The sequence below is a fragment of the Pterocles gutturalis genome, unplaced genomic scaffold (genome assembly GCF_000699245.1).
Source record: "Pterocles gutturalis isolate BGI_N339 unplaced genomic scaffold, ASM69924v1 scaffold11886, whole genome shotgun sequence".
Classification (NCBI taxonomy): domain Eukaryota; kingdom Metazoa; phylum Chordata; class Aves; order Pterocliformes; family Pteroclidae; genus Pterocles; species Pterocles gutturalis.
In genome coordinates, this window is record NW_010100456.1 from 18,788 (window position 1) to 32,725 (window position 13,938).

General features: G+C 46.5%; 1 protein-coding gene across 1 annotated transcript in view; it reads right to left on the reverse strand.

The window, feature by feature from the left end:
• The window catches only part of LOC104466499 (alpha-actinin-1-like), a 23,452-nt gene extending 10,830 nt beyond the window's left edge, over positions 1–12,622 (reverse strand). Inside the window, 8 exon segments of the mRNA XM_010079933.1 lie at positions 1,193–1,333; positions 1,819–1,927; positions 4,366–4,516; positions 5,079–5,226; positions 5,764–5,994; positions 7,155–7,247; positions 11,773–11,804; positions 12,505–12,622. Coding sequence (XP_010078235.1) covers positions 1,193–1,333; positions 1,819–1,927; positions 4,366–4,516; positions 5,079–5,226; positions 5,764–5,994; positions 7,155–7,247; positions 11,773–11,804; positions 12,505–12,622 — 1,023 coding nt within the window.
• Positions 12,623–13,938: the final 1,316 nt, after the last annotated feature.

Below are 13,938 nucleotides of genomic sequence, written 5' to 3' on the forward strand. Positions count from 1 at the left end.
GCAAAACAAATGGGGGACAGAGAGGCATGTGTGGGGAAAATTGAGGGAACAGTGTGGACAGAAGAGGGAATGAAAGTAAACAGCATGATTGACCACTCTTACAACATACACACTGTAACTACTTTTTTGTAAAATTGCTTCCCTACATGGTGACTCACAATTTTGCAGCTGCTGCAGTGGCCATAGAGATGTAATGCAAGTCTGGGGGGCTGGGAAAGATAGTGCAAACAGTCACAAAGAGATGCTGGAAGTATTTAAATGCTGTTCAGATTTGTTCCGCATTATGAAAGACTTAACAAATGCCTTTTTTCAGGAGAGAAGGCTGGAAAAAACAAGTAGCAGCTCAGTAACAGAGCTGATAGCAGACTAGGGCTCTTTCACTACCCCTCCACCCCCAGGCTCCATAGTGTTCCCCGCTGGTCTCCCATTCACTGCCTCACTGATGGCCACGTTGTTGTCAGCTACTCCTGCAAAGAGCTGACTTGGATTCCTTTCATGAGCTCATCAAGCAGGAGAAATAGAAGACCCCACTGCAACCCACGGAAGAGTAATTCCTGCTCTCAAAGGTCTGAAAATTACCTGTAGATACCTCAAGTTGCTTTTATAACACCTTTTCGGAAGAGGGAAAACTGAGATATTTTCTCTGTTGTCTTGCAGGAGGCCAGAAGACTTTAGCTTCAAATGGTAATCCACCACCAAAGTGGACAATTCTGATTTTTCTTGTGCTCAGCACCAAAACCCAGCTGGCAGCTCAACAATTGCCATTACAGCACACCCTAGCACATAGAACCAAATGACCTGGACGTGACATTACATGGAACAATTGATCTGCAGAACCTCTGAGCAGCACTAAGCTTTGGTCATGTGGGTTAAAAAACCCCCACAAGACCCTAAGAGTCTCTCAATTTCAGGCTTTCATTAATAAGACTCTATCTAGAGTTATGCTGAAAAATCCACTTTCAGTTTTTTGTGTCTAGCTAGGATGGCGTAAGCACATTTCATACCTATTCAGATCCAGGTTTTTGGAGAAAATAAAGGAAAAAACATCCTCCTTTTTGCTTCTCTTACTAAGGCTCACTCACTAGAGAAGAAGTACCAAATCATGACCTACAAATTTGGCACCACTAGGAATCCAGGTGACCCCCAACTTCTCTCTATTCCAGCCTGACTGGTGCAAATGACTCCTCTGTACCTGAATCTCCTCAATGGTGTGAACAATGAACGTGTCCTGCAGGTCCTCCATGGCCCCTTCCATCCAGTTATTGAAAGGGGCAGCTCGTTTGGCATATTCCAGGTACAACTGGTCAATTGTTTCCAGTAGCTTCTCTGTCCTCTGGGCATGCACAAAAAAAGAAACAAAATCGAGAAAGATGGTTAGAGAAGAATAATCACATAGATATGTGGGTTGTCTGAGCTGCTCCTTCCTTTCAGACCTCCTTGGTGCTCCCAGGACAGCACTACAGTAAAAGTCTCTTCTGTTAAGAGATTACACACAGGATGTTTTTTTTCCTCTGAGGGAAAAATCTGAGGTCCTTTGAAATAAAACAAAACAAGGACAGTCTTTTCAAGCAAAACAAAATTACAAAACACAGAAAAGTAGAAAAAAAATCAATAGCCTAAGCAAATGAATGGCACCATAATTGGGCTGGAAGGGGAAAAGCAGGCAAAACATACTGAAATGTAGTGTTTATTTACAGTCTGAGATGTTCTAGGAGTGCACAAAACTGCTGATACTGGTTGCTTGTGTCCACTGCAGCTTGCTTCCCACAAATGACCTACCCAAGTAATCCCAAAGGTCCAATTTGTAACATGTCTCACCTCCAAGGCTTCTCTACGTTTCTGGGTTAGGGCACCCAGATTATCCCACTGATCACAGATCTTCTGGCACCTGGCATTGACACTGGGAGAGTCATAATAGTCCAGCTCACTGTAAGGGGTGGGGAAAAAAAGTACAAGAAGTCAAATAAATACCTTTTGGAGAACAAAGAGAAACCCGTTAGAAATCTTTATCAGTCTTGAGGACAGATTCAGACAAAGAGGTCATGGTCTCTGCAAGTAAAGCGAGCCAGGAAGACAGCAGTATCTAGTTTTGGAGACACTGTATGTTATGCTACATCAAACAGCACAGAACAGGAAGAAAAACAACCACCACCCAAGGCCTCAACAAACACTGGTGCTGGCTGCCTGATGGGAATAACTTGGCACTGGGGGAAGGGAGCATAGACTTTTCCTCAAGATGGGAATAAGCGGATTATGAGCAGAGCAATATGCCCCTGTGTTGTGCTTAAGAACAACATGCAGGCTAATTACCCGCATCTTGTGCATCAGAACAGGTGGCAAAGATTCTATTATGAATGCAAAGAAACTGCTTAAGATCATCCTAAGAGTTGCACAGTACGGTTGGCAAGGAATAGCTAAATTACACAGTCCGTTCATTTATTTAGGACAATCACAGAATTACAGTGTAGGTTTCTCTCCTATACACCTGGCAGGGAGTGCTTTGCTGAGATGTCTATAGACTGGCACTCATGAAAGACAGGCTGGTAAAGAGTATGGCTGGGGAAAGGAGAGCACAGGGGTAAACTGAAGCGTGTGGTATTGTATTGCTGGGTACTCTTGGTTCAGCACATGGTCAAAGAGGGAGAAATCTGCAGGCAGAGGGAGACCAGCCAAGCCGGCAAGTGTCAGCCTGAAAAGAGAAAGCAGAATAACTCACTTTGTTACTGAGTGACCCTGGGACATCTGATGAGCATTTCTCTAAGCAGTAATACAGGTTTAAACAGTTTCCTCTTGCCTCCCCCAGCCTTGTTTCTTCCCACCATTGTATTGCCCTCCTGAGGTGTGTGGGCACAACTGTTGGTGGAGTCTTGTGGTAAACTAGTCAGAAAACTGATTTGGGCTAAAAATAACTTTGTATTTGCTGGGTTTTTAATCCAGATCAGTTCCTTGATCTACTTTGCTGCAGAGCCAGCACTGCGGATGAAAGAACTGCTTCTCAAAGCCTGGCTTGTAACACACCCGTGCTGGAGAGTGGAACGCGCCGCGTCCCAAAGCACATCTGGCATGGGCAGCTGCGGGGGCTTCCTCCAGACCCTCTCCGTTTCCCTGGCAGTGTATCTCTGGGGGACAAAAGAGCTCAGCCGTGGTTTTTCAGGGCATGGCCTCTTTGCTGAGATGAAAGATGGCTTTTGGAAGGATGGCAGAGCCCGCTGTTCTCACACTTTGGAAGAAACCACTTCCCCCCAGCTTAGGGCCCAGCTTTCCCTGTTGCTCTTAGAGCCGCAGCTGCTTTGGCTGACATGTAGCACATGCTTTGGAAGTGGCAGGTCAGCTAATGCTTGCTGACTAGCCAGCCTCGGTTTTAATCTTACTGACATGGAGGATTGCCTTGAACCCTCCTCCTGTTCCAAGGTCAATCCTCCAGTGGACAAGGGAGCAATTCTGTAAATCTTTGTTGTTAAAGGAGATAATGGTCTTGATCCAATAATCCTGATTTTTTTTAAGAGAAAAACAGTCCTTCAGCCCAAGAGTACTGATCGTAGCCCAGACACTAACTTGAGATAGGCCAGCGTGATATATAAATATTTTTAAAATAGGAAATAAAGTCAAAGCCAAGTTGTTCAGACTGTTTTTGCCAAGAAACATGCAGTGTTTCAAAATCTTTCTCCCTGTGCTGCAGAGGCCAGCTCTTTACCTGCCTGCTATCCCTAGCAATCAACTTCCCACGCTGAGGAGACCCTATTTCTCCTGGTAACCTGCATCACCCGTCACTCCAGGAAAAGGAGTGGAGGTGAAGGTTTCCAAGTCAGAGGAAGCAGGGAGGGAGCTGGGCTACTGTGGGGATACCATGGAGCAAGTGCTGGCCAGAGTCCACATGGAGATGTACTCCTGGGGCAAAGGGCATGGGGTGGCAGCAGAGGCCACGATGCAGATTTTTTTCCTGCCAGAATAAGGAGGATTTTTTTTTTTTATAAAAGGGAGCAAACTGAAAGACTTCTATCCTCTGCTGTTTCCTTCTGTTCGTGGCAAAGTATGACAGCATTACAAGTCTGAAACCTAGCAGGTGCCAGTGGCAGGTCAGACTCTTTAGGAAAGGGTTCACAGCAGCGTAACGAGCTGGAAGAGAATGGAAACTTGGCTGGGGAATGTAATTCTGCCGCCCCCTCATCAGCACCCACGACTCATCCATTTTCTGGCCTGCTCTTCTGGTGGGTCCGGATACTGGAGAGCAGTATCCTAGATACTGTTTGGAAACACTGGGACTTCTCAGCATTTTTGTATGGGGATTGATTGTGTCTCTCCAGAGGGCAAAGCTGACTGAGCCTCTCTGGCCCCAAGGATGGGATGTGTGCTGGGGTGCCGTACTTCAGCTCTTGTGCAATAGCAGCAATCTGTTCCACGCGGTCCTGGTGTGCAGCCAGGTCGCTCTCAAAGGCCTCGTGTTTCTTCAGCAGGGCCTTTATCTCCGAGAGGGTAGCAGTTTCGTAATCCTTCTGCTGCAGCATTGCTTCCTTACCTGGGGAGGGAGCCAAAGGACAGGAGAATGAAGGACAGGACCCAATGCCCCCAAAGCCAGCTCCCCGCCACAGAGGCCCTCAAAAAGGCATTTGCTTCACTCCAGACACTCTGCCCAAAACTTGCCCTCATGTGCTGGCCTCACTTTCAAACCATGGAGTGTGAGTTTGCCATTAACAACAGAGAAGGGCACACAGTGCAGCTCAAGCCAGTGCTGTCACAGTTTATACTGGACTTGTCTCAGTACATGCTAACTGGGCTATGCTGGTCCTGTAAATGCCAACTGTGGCATTTACTGTACGGTAACTTTTCCTCTGCTTTGTAGCTCTTTTCTATCCAAAGTTCTCACTTTGCAACAGTTAGGGAAATGCCAATGTGGCTGCATGATGTAGCAGAAACAAGATCAAGCCGATTTCCACGCATTATTTTCTAATAAAATAAGAAATGAAGCTAGCATTCTCAAGAGGAAAATCTCATGGAAGGACCTATGCACGATCCATCTCTTCCTCCCTACATAACGGACAGCACTGTCAGGCAATAGGAAGCACACAGGTTGACATTACCATCTGTCCAGGACTCATGAATGGATGCCTTCTGCCGGAACTTCTCTGCCAGGTGATCCAGCCTCTCTAGCCTCCGGATCTCATTCAACAACCACTCCTCATAGCCCTTCTCAGCCTGCTCTAGGCCACCCCAGGCATTGTTTATATCCTAGAGACACGAGCACAAGAAGAAAAGGCAGGTTAGGAGATAGGGGGGAAGATGTACGTCAGCATTAGTCTCCATGAGCTACATGGCTCCAGCTGGTTGGAGGGAGTGGATGTGGGCTTTTAATCTCACAGGGCTGTGCAGACAGGTCAGAAAAACAAAGTGCCAGACTTAAGATAAGCAGGACTATTAGTGTTAGGATATACCTGTCTGCACAACAGTCCCTCTTGAAACACTTCCCCACATGAAACTTCAACAAAACCCAAAGATTTTTCAATTAGAAAAATTGAGAGGCACCTAGACATCTCCTCATAAAGGTGTGCAACTTGTGAAGAGCCTCAGAGTCTGGTTTAGATACAGGGGAAACAATGATCATTTGATCCTCTCTTATTATGGCTTCCCTGAACTATATTCTGTAGGGTTTTTACCACAGAGTAGCTCATTCTGAAGGTGGGGCATGCTCTGTTGACACATGGGCAGAAAAGGAGCCCCACTTCTTAGGCATGGTTGGGGTATATACAAGCAGTGACCCCCACTCACCGAGACCATTTTCCCTTCTGAAGGCATGAACGCTGGCCTGTTGCTGAGCCGCAGCTTGGTCTGCAAGGTGTTGAAATTGATCTCAAGTTGGCACTTCTCTTGGACCTTGGGGGGCTTGTGCAGGCGGCGGTAGTCCCGGAAGTCCTCCAGTTTCTGCTGCATGGCTTGCATGGTGTTCTCTGGGGCCCGGTTCTCCAGCCAGGGGATGGTGCGACGGATCCACTCCAGCAGCTGGGAAGAGGAATGACACGAAGACTTGAACTAAAAATTGTGTTAAAACTACAGGTGTTGCTCTGATCTCATTAGGGAGTGTTTACTTTTATGTTTGCTGTCAGAAAGATTCTGCCACCAGCAGGGCTTGTAAAGAAAAGCTTGTCATCTTATTTGAAAGCACTTTTTAACATTTTTTTTTTTGAATGAGCAGCCCATTCCCTACCACACTAAGTAGTACTGCTGGTTGCAGCACAGCCAATCCAACAAGCTTAAGGCATAGCTTTCACACAATCAGGACCAAACTATGTCCTCAGACTATGTTAAAGCCGTAGAGCTTGCTGGGTAGTTGCCTAACTAAAGAATGCTGTAAGTCATATTATCTCAAGAAGGGTCTGGCAGGAGAAATCAAGTTATTGCCTCCAGCTACACTTTTCCCACTCTAGCTTCCCTGAAGTCAGTGTTGCTCTTGGAATAGCCCCCCTTAGCAAACCTGCTTGGGGAGCTGTCAAAATTATAATGCAATGGGCAGTCTACAGTGCGAGTGGAATAGCGTTCTATACTTTTCAGACCAGGCTGAAACCAGGCTCACGGTCTATGTTTGCCCTTTTGTTCTCCATCTTCCCCTCGCTAACTTATCTTCCACAAACACACTCCGGTCCACATTTAGTCACTTCTCTAGTTTCACAGCTGTCAGTCTGTCAGCCTTCTCAGTCAACCAAAGCACCCTCCAGCTTCTATCTTACACCGATTCTTTCCAACTATCAGCAAATGCATATTTATTTCCTCAATTATCTCTAGCTTCCATTCTGTCTGATCCAATTCCTGACTTCTGCAGTATATCAGCATACAATTTGTATGAAAGGTGTTATGAAGTTGTGTAGTCCTCAGGAGTGCAAGTTAAACCAGTTTGATTTTTCCTTTAATTTCAGCATTTCTGCGACTGCTCTTAATGAACTGAGAAACTCAAAGCTGCTCTGTTGAAGCTTTCTGTTTTAAAGTAGATTGCTCTTGCCTTTAAAGTAGGTTTGATCTTTCATTTTTCTCAAGCTAGAAGTGGAAACAACAATTTTCCAGGGAAACATGGGCCAATAGCATTCCCCAAGATTAGCTGTCAGCATTAAATGCAATTCCTTTCCACATACCACCACCCAGAAACCAACAGCACCATGGACACCTACATCACTGGCCAGTTTTTCGTAGTCTTCCATGAGCTGTTCATTTTCTTGGTTGACTGCCAGCACCTTGCAGATACGATTTGCTGCTGTCTCCGCCTGATGAAGAGAAGAAAACCGAAGGGAAAAATGTGAAAAAAAAAACCCCAAAACCAAACCTTGCAGCTTAGCTTCCTGCTACATACCTGTGGGTAAAGCCTCCTACCCTTGGCTCTAGCAACCTATCTGTGCTTTGAAATGTCCATCCTGACCTCTTTGCTTTCATCTGACTTTCTATAATAATTTATTTTTCCCTTCTCAGGTGAATACATTCCTTTGGAGATTCTCACCTCTACTGATCCCACCCTACGTGTTGTGAGACAACCACATTTCAATGCCTTTTCTGAAGCTGCTCCTACAAGAGGGCCCTGTTTGCTTCCTACCAGAGAGCCCATGGCTGCCTCTTTACAAAGAGAGGGAGTTTCTGCCACCATCTCACTCCTCTCACCAGTATTCAGAGGGCAACATCAGTAACTCAGTGGTGTCAAGCTGATAAGAGTCTCTACATGCTTTTACCCCAGGAAAGAACTACCTAAACAGACTTAATCCATGGACCTTGGAAAATTCCTAATTCTGTTCAGAAGATAAAGTGGTAGATACTCCTCTTAACCTTAAATTCTGCTCAGCAGACCTCTCTTCCAGCTTTCCCTGTATTTCTGGCACTCATGATAGGGCCACCTCCTCCAGCATCTTGCCACATGACACCTACCATGTATCCAGGGTCTCATGATCCAGCTGAGAAGAGGATTTTTTTTCCTCCCTTTCTGGGTAATCTTTCTGCTTACTTTCCCAAAACAAGTCTCACTAAAAAAGAGCCTGTTGTTACTATTTAGTTTTGGTTTTTTTTTTTTGCCATTGTGGGACCAAAACCTTCTTCTCTGCAGGGAGCCGAACATGTTAAAACATGAATTTGGCACAAAGAAAGGATCAGAAAAATCCCAGCTATGAACTCAGGAGGAGTCAGGCTGCCCTGGAGTGCCATGCGTGTGTCTGACAGGGGGGAACATACAGCAGGCTGATCCTTGCACAGCATGTATCTGTGGATATCAGTTCCCTTTATCATTATCATGGCAGGTGCCATGCCACAAAGCCTCAGAGATGGGCATCAGGGGACTGCTCAGCACCCTCTTACCACAGTACAGCTATCACCCTGGTGCCTGGGGAAGGTGCTAGAGCTACCCACAGGACCCCTATGGAGTAGTCCTCCTTACAGAGGCTAAGTGGAGATGGAGAGGGCATATGCCAACACTACAACAGACCAATTGCGAATGCTGTGCCCTGCCTTAAAACTATGTGTGGGACTGAGGCCAAAAGCAGTTGTGCTGAGCTTATAGCTGGCAAGTTTCAACCTTTTTCTATTTTTAAAAGGCCTTTTATTATCTGTTTATTCAATCTCCAAGGCCATTTGAGAAAAATCCTCTAATTATTTCAGCTGATGCAAGGCAGCAAGAATAGCAGTAAAGTCATAGGCTGTTCAGTGATGTATGGATTGCTAAGGTCCCAGGGGATCTGGCAATCTTATTCATTTGTAAGAAGCCATAAAAACATACATTGTCATCTCTTCCTTCACAAAAGTGGGCCAGCTAGCAGATACACAGATATTAACTAATTTAAAACACATCAGAGGTACCTGTACAGGAGAAAGAACAATTCAACTTAAAAAAAAAAATCTGCAGAAAGTGCAATTGATGGTTATATTTAAGAAAGCTTGTACTTTGATCTGTTTTTAACTAAAGTTTGTACTTTAATGGAGTGCTTTTTGATATCCAGAGAAAGCTTTATGGACGTGTGACCAAATAGCATGTCAAAAAGACATTGCCAGAGCCCTACCATGATGTGCCTAGTGACTGCAGGGAACTGGTGGTGCCAAATGTTTATCTCAATCATCCCAGGAGAGGAGCTCCCTGTGCACTCTAAACTTTATTTTTTTACACTCCAGGAGCTCACTGCAGCAGCAGCCAGCTGTGTAGGAGGGACCCCATTTCATGTAGGCATGTTTACATGTATCTGACAATAGATTTCCTCCAGCTGTGCAAGTTTTTAAATATGTGTGTATGTATATATGTGTGTTGAACATCTGTCCAAACACAAAAGCCCTCTGAATGTCAGCAATTACTACTTTATTTGTATTGTTCTAACAGCTGAAGTGTAGAGGCTTTCCCTCCCCTACCAGTACTTGCTTCCCTACGGTTCTTGCCTACTCCAGACTGCTCTGTGCCACAGCGTGCTGCTGCAGCAGCAGGAACCTGTGGCCACTGTCACCATTAATGTCACGAGCAATATGTTACACTGACTTGCTCTGAGCAAGGCAGGACAAAAGGATCCCCAGTGCTTTTGGGTAACCTCCACAAATACGTCCCACACTGCTACTAGTGAGCTGATTTGTGGTGACGGCCACCTCAGTGAAACACCTTCACATAAAAGAAGAGTGGCGCACCACGATGTTTACGTGAGGCAAAGGCAGGTCCCCTACACCTTCACTAGTGGAGTGGAAAAAGCCATTTTGGCTTCCCCACACGCTGAAGGCAATGATGCATTTAAGATGCTCACGCTGGCTCCAAACAAGCCAGGGTGTCCACAAGGCATGGAGCAGGACTGAGAAGATGCACCATCCTGGGGTCTGGATGGTCCATATCTGTATTCTCAGAGAACCTGTGTGAGCTGCTTCAGTGCAGCGGTGTGCTAACACATTATACTAACTGCACTCAGAGACTGGGGAGGGCAAGTCCAGGGCATTCTGCTTGATACCATACTGCTGTGTGACACTCACGTGCTGTTTGCTGGACTCAGAACAGAAATCTGAATTACCAAAGAATAGCCAAAGCAGCAGTAATTTCTCTGCCTTTTGTCTTTTCTGTACTTTTCCACCCTGACTTGCACTGATTAGGATGGAAATGGAGTTAGTTGTCTCTCTAGCTCATGGATCCAAGTCTTGTCACTGAGGAGGATGATACAGGAAGGCATTCCCACAGTGTGCTTTGTAGGGAAGATGCCTGCCTGTTGCTGTCCTCTGGCCCCAGAGGACCACTCCAGAGTACTGTGTGCCAAAAACAATCTCTTAATAAAATGGTAAAATATTAGTTAGAAATTTTCAGCCCAGAAATAAAGTTTACAAAATATTAAGCCAACAGGTAGTTGCATGCATTTAGTGTGAAGTCAGAAGCGGTTAGAAAACAAGCAAACCAACCAAAGCAAGTATACCTACAAATATATATGTATATTAAAAAATGGCATAAAGAAAAAGCAGCCATCTACACACACATCAGGCTGGGGACCCTGTACCTTCAAAGGCTCAGTATAAGAGAGTGAAAGAAGCAGAAAGCGGCTCATGGGACTTCCCCTTCAGGACTGGTGGCAGTAATGAAAAATCTGAATGAAAAATGGAGCGATATCACAGTAAGTCACCTAACCGTGCATGAGGCAGCAACACATTACAGTCTGGGCTGGGGCTTGCACTCAGTAATCACTTTGCATTTGCCTGGGGCTTTGCATCTGTGTCATTCAGCAGCTGGCTAACGTACAGTTAGGGCAGCTCCAAAAAGGAGCTGTGCCCCTCCTGCCAGGGCACAGTTGAATTGCTGGCCCATTAGGACTGCTAAAAAATTAATACATGATTAAATCTTTAATCTTCCCTATAAACCAGTTAGGCAACATGGGACTGAAGTTTTAATAACTAAGAAGCTCCATCTCTAGTTCTTGCCCCAGCTACTTGGTTCAGGTCCTGAGGCAGTAAAAGGTGGTTTTCTGTTATCCCAGGAGACCTAACATCCACACAGATTGCTGATGAGAGAACGGGACCTGTTGATCAGGTTTCCAAATTGTGGAATTGGCCCAGAAAGAAGAGGAAGGTATTGTCGAGGGGCACAGCTGCTCTTGCAGCAGGCCACAACTGTCTTCATGTTGTGGTTTGCTGTTTCCTCAATCTGGAGTTCTTTGGGTTAAGCAGACAGGATGGAGCAGTCCCTCCAGGGCACCTAGCAAACAGCAAGCCCTATCACAGGGCTGGCATGAGTTCTGAGACTACAGTCTTCCTGGGCAAGTATCAGCTGGCCAGAGCTTGCAGCCTGTTCTTAAGGGTTTTGAACTATTCACAGAGCAGGATCCTAGCAGAAAAGTCATGACTCCACAAATTATGCCAAACAGGCAAGTCTACTGCACTGCTGTGGGACACATTCCGAGTTCCTTGGAAACATGACAGCAACATGTGATTTATATGAAACAGGGCAAAGAACAAATAGCTTGAGCTAAAGAGCTGCTCCTTGGAACCTACTGCCTATGTTTGGCCTCTGAAAGCCAGCATCAGTATGATATCTGCATCAATGCTGCGACCATCAGCGCTGCTTTGTACAAAAGAGATGGGCTCTTCCTGGAGTCAAGTTAGCCCTCGGGCTGGGCAACACATGGACTGTGTCTCAAATGGAAAAGGCGACTAGTGAGAGAAAGAAGTTGTGGCTGGGGAAACAGGGAGACTTTACATCTGTTTGTAACATGAAGAATGCAGTCTTGAACTTCGGATTTAGTTGTTCCAAAGCCTACAATCTGAAATTAGCAGTAATCTTGTGGAGAGGCTGCAGCCCAGCCAGGCTACAGCATGGGAGGAAAGGACGGACCTTTTTTCTTCTATTCAAAAGATTGCAGGGAAATTGCTGGTTTGGAGGAAGTTTGTCCAAAGGTGAACTGTGACTATGTGGTTCCTCTGAGGACAAATGTCCTGATGTCAGGCAAAGAGGAAGCAGAGGAAGAAGGACTGAAGCTATGGAAATGGGCAAAGTAGAGGAAAGAGAAATAAAACATATAGGTGGTTTGGGAAACAGAGGAGAATGACCACGGAGAAGCAAGGAATGAAGAAGGCATGTGAGTCTGGGAAAGCTCAAGGCCTGGTAGGAATGGACTTTTTGGCTGGAGCACAAAAGTGCCATGTACCCAGCTCACAGACGACTCAGCCTAGGAAAAGACCACTGACCTAGAGGGGGCTGAGTGTGGAGGCAGGATGGCAGCTCAAGAGGGACAGGCTGTGATTTCCTGGAGTAGGCTGACCTGATTCTGGTACTTCTGGAGGCGCATTGCCTGGCCAGGATGATGCCCACTAGCCACTGAAAGGCTCTGTCAGAGCAGATATTCATTCATCTGCCAACGCCAGCTTTACTGAATGCATTCTCCACCACTGGGGTGTGAAACTGGAGGAAAGGACCAGCTCAAGTCTGTTTGAAAGGACATTTACATCACTTCTCCAGCAAGACTACTGATGGCACATCCAAGTGCGTCGCTGGATGCGTTGGGCTTCCCTGCAAATGCTCTGGGGCGGACGGGGGGGCACGCTCCTCAGTGGAGAGGAGTGGTGGGCAGGGCAGGGAGAGGGGAGGGGGTTGTTAGCGGTAAAGTCTCACCTTCTGCGCCCCTGAGAAGGCGTGGTAGTAACATGAGACATAGGTCATTATGGCCTTCTCATCCGGCCTTAGCGTGCCTATAATATCTGTGCAGAGAAGGAAAAGAGGTTGAAAGGATAAAGTAAGAAGCAGCACATAGAATAAAACAAAACAGTCACGGGTGGCGTGAGAGGGGGAGAAAACTTCCCATCATGCATTGCAGGACAGGCCAAACAGATTTCCATGCGGAGAGCTGGGAATTCGGATCAGAAGGTGGCTAGCAGCGTTGGCTTGTGGCTCAAAGTGGCACCCCTCCCTCCCACCCCCTCACTCCATCCAGGGGGATCCCAAGCTGAGGATCCAGGCTCTTCACCTTCACAGCTGAGGTCCGGGCGCCTGGCCCAAGGATGCAAACAGGCTGTCTGGGGGTTTGAACACCCGTGCTCGAGGCCTTTCTGCACACCGAGGAGCTGGAGATCAGAGCCTTCCCACGCAGTGCACTTCCTACACTGCATCTGCTCTGCTGCAACGCGCACTGCCTGTTCCTATGGCCCTGAACTACAGGCGGCTGCTTGGTTTTGGTGAGGTTTCACCCACAAAATGTTTTCCTTAAGTGGCTCCATTACCAACAGGAAAATGGCTAAGCCAGACACAGCAAGGACTCGGCTGCCCAATTTCCAGCATGGTAGGTGAGAAAAGAGGATAAAAAGAAACAAATTAACAAAACCAGCCATCTCAGTCATGATAAGCAATGCTCTGTTTGCAAAATAACCACGGATGTACTCGTTAGACATGCTTCGTAAGCCCCAGGTGAACTGGGACTGCATTTGTGGCACACCTTGAGAAAGCAGCAGGTTCAGACCCTGAAGCAAGGGTGCAGGAACCTGCAGCATGCGTAAGGTAAAAGATAAAGCTTTGGGTATTCACTGAACCCTTCATAAAACCACTAAGACAGCTCTGTTTCTCCATCTTTGAAAAAGAAAAAAAAAAGTGAATAGGTATGAGCATCATTTCCAATGGGGGCAGGCTGCAGTGTCCTGCTGAGCAGAGCATCTATGTGGTGGTCTCCACCTTTGTGAGATCGAGCATCCTAGCTCAGATTTCCCAGGAACAGGGGGTGCAGGGCCTCAGCTGCCAGGGCAGCAGTTCAGAAGGCAAATAGAGAAGGCAGAGCTCCCCATTCCCTCAGATTTGTGTGTGTGCCAAGGTGCTGGCATACCCAAGTGCCATGGAAGTACCACTGACTACAGGGAAATGGGACTCCTGGCTCCCTTGCCCCACATATTATGTCTGGGGCACCACTTTAAACCAACAGCCAACTCTACCAAGAACATAATAATAAAGATGCCCGTAGCTAGAGAGGAGAGAGAGAAAGAAAAAAAGGT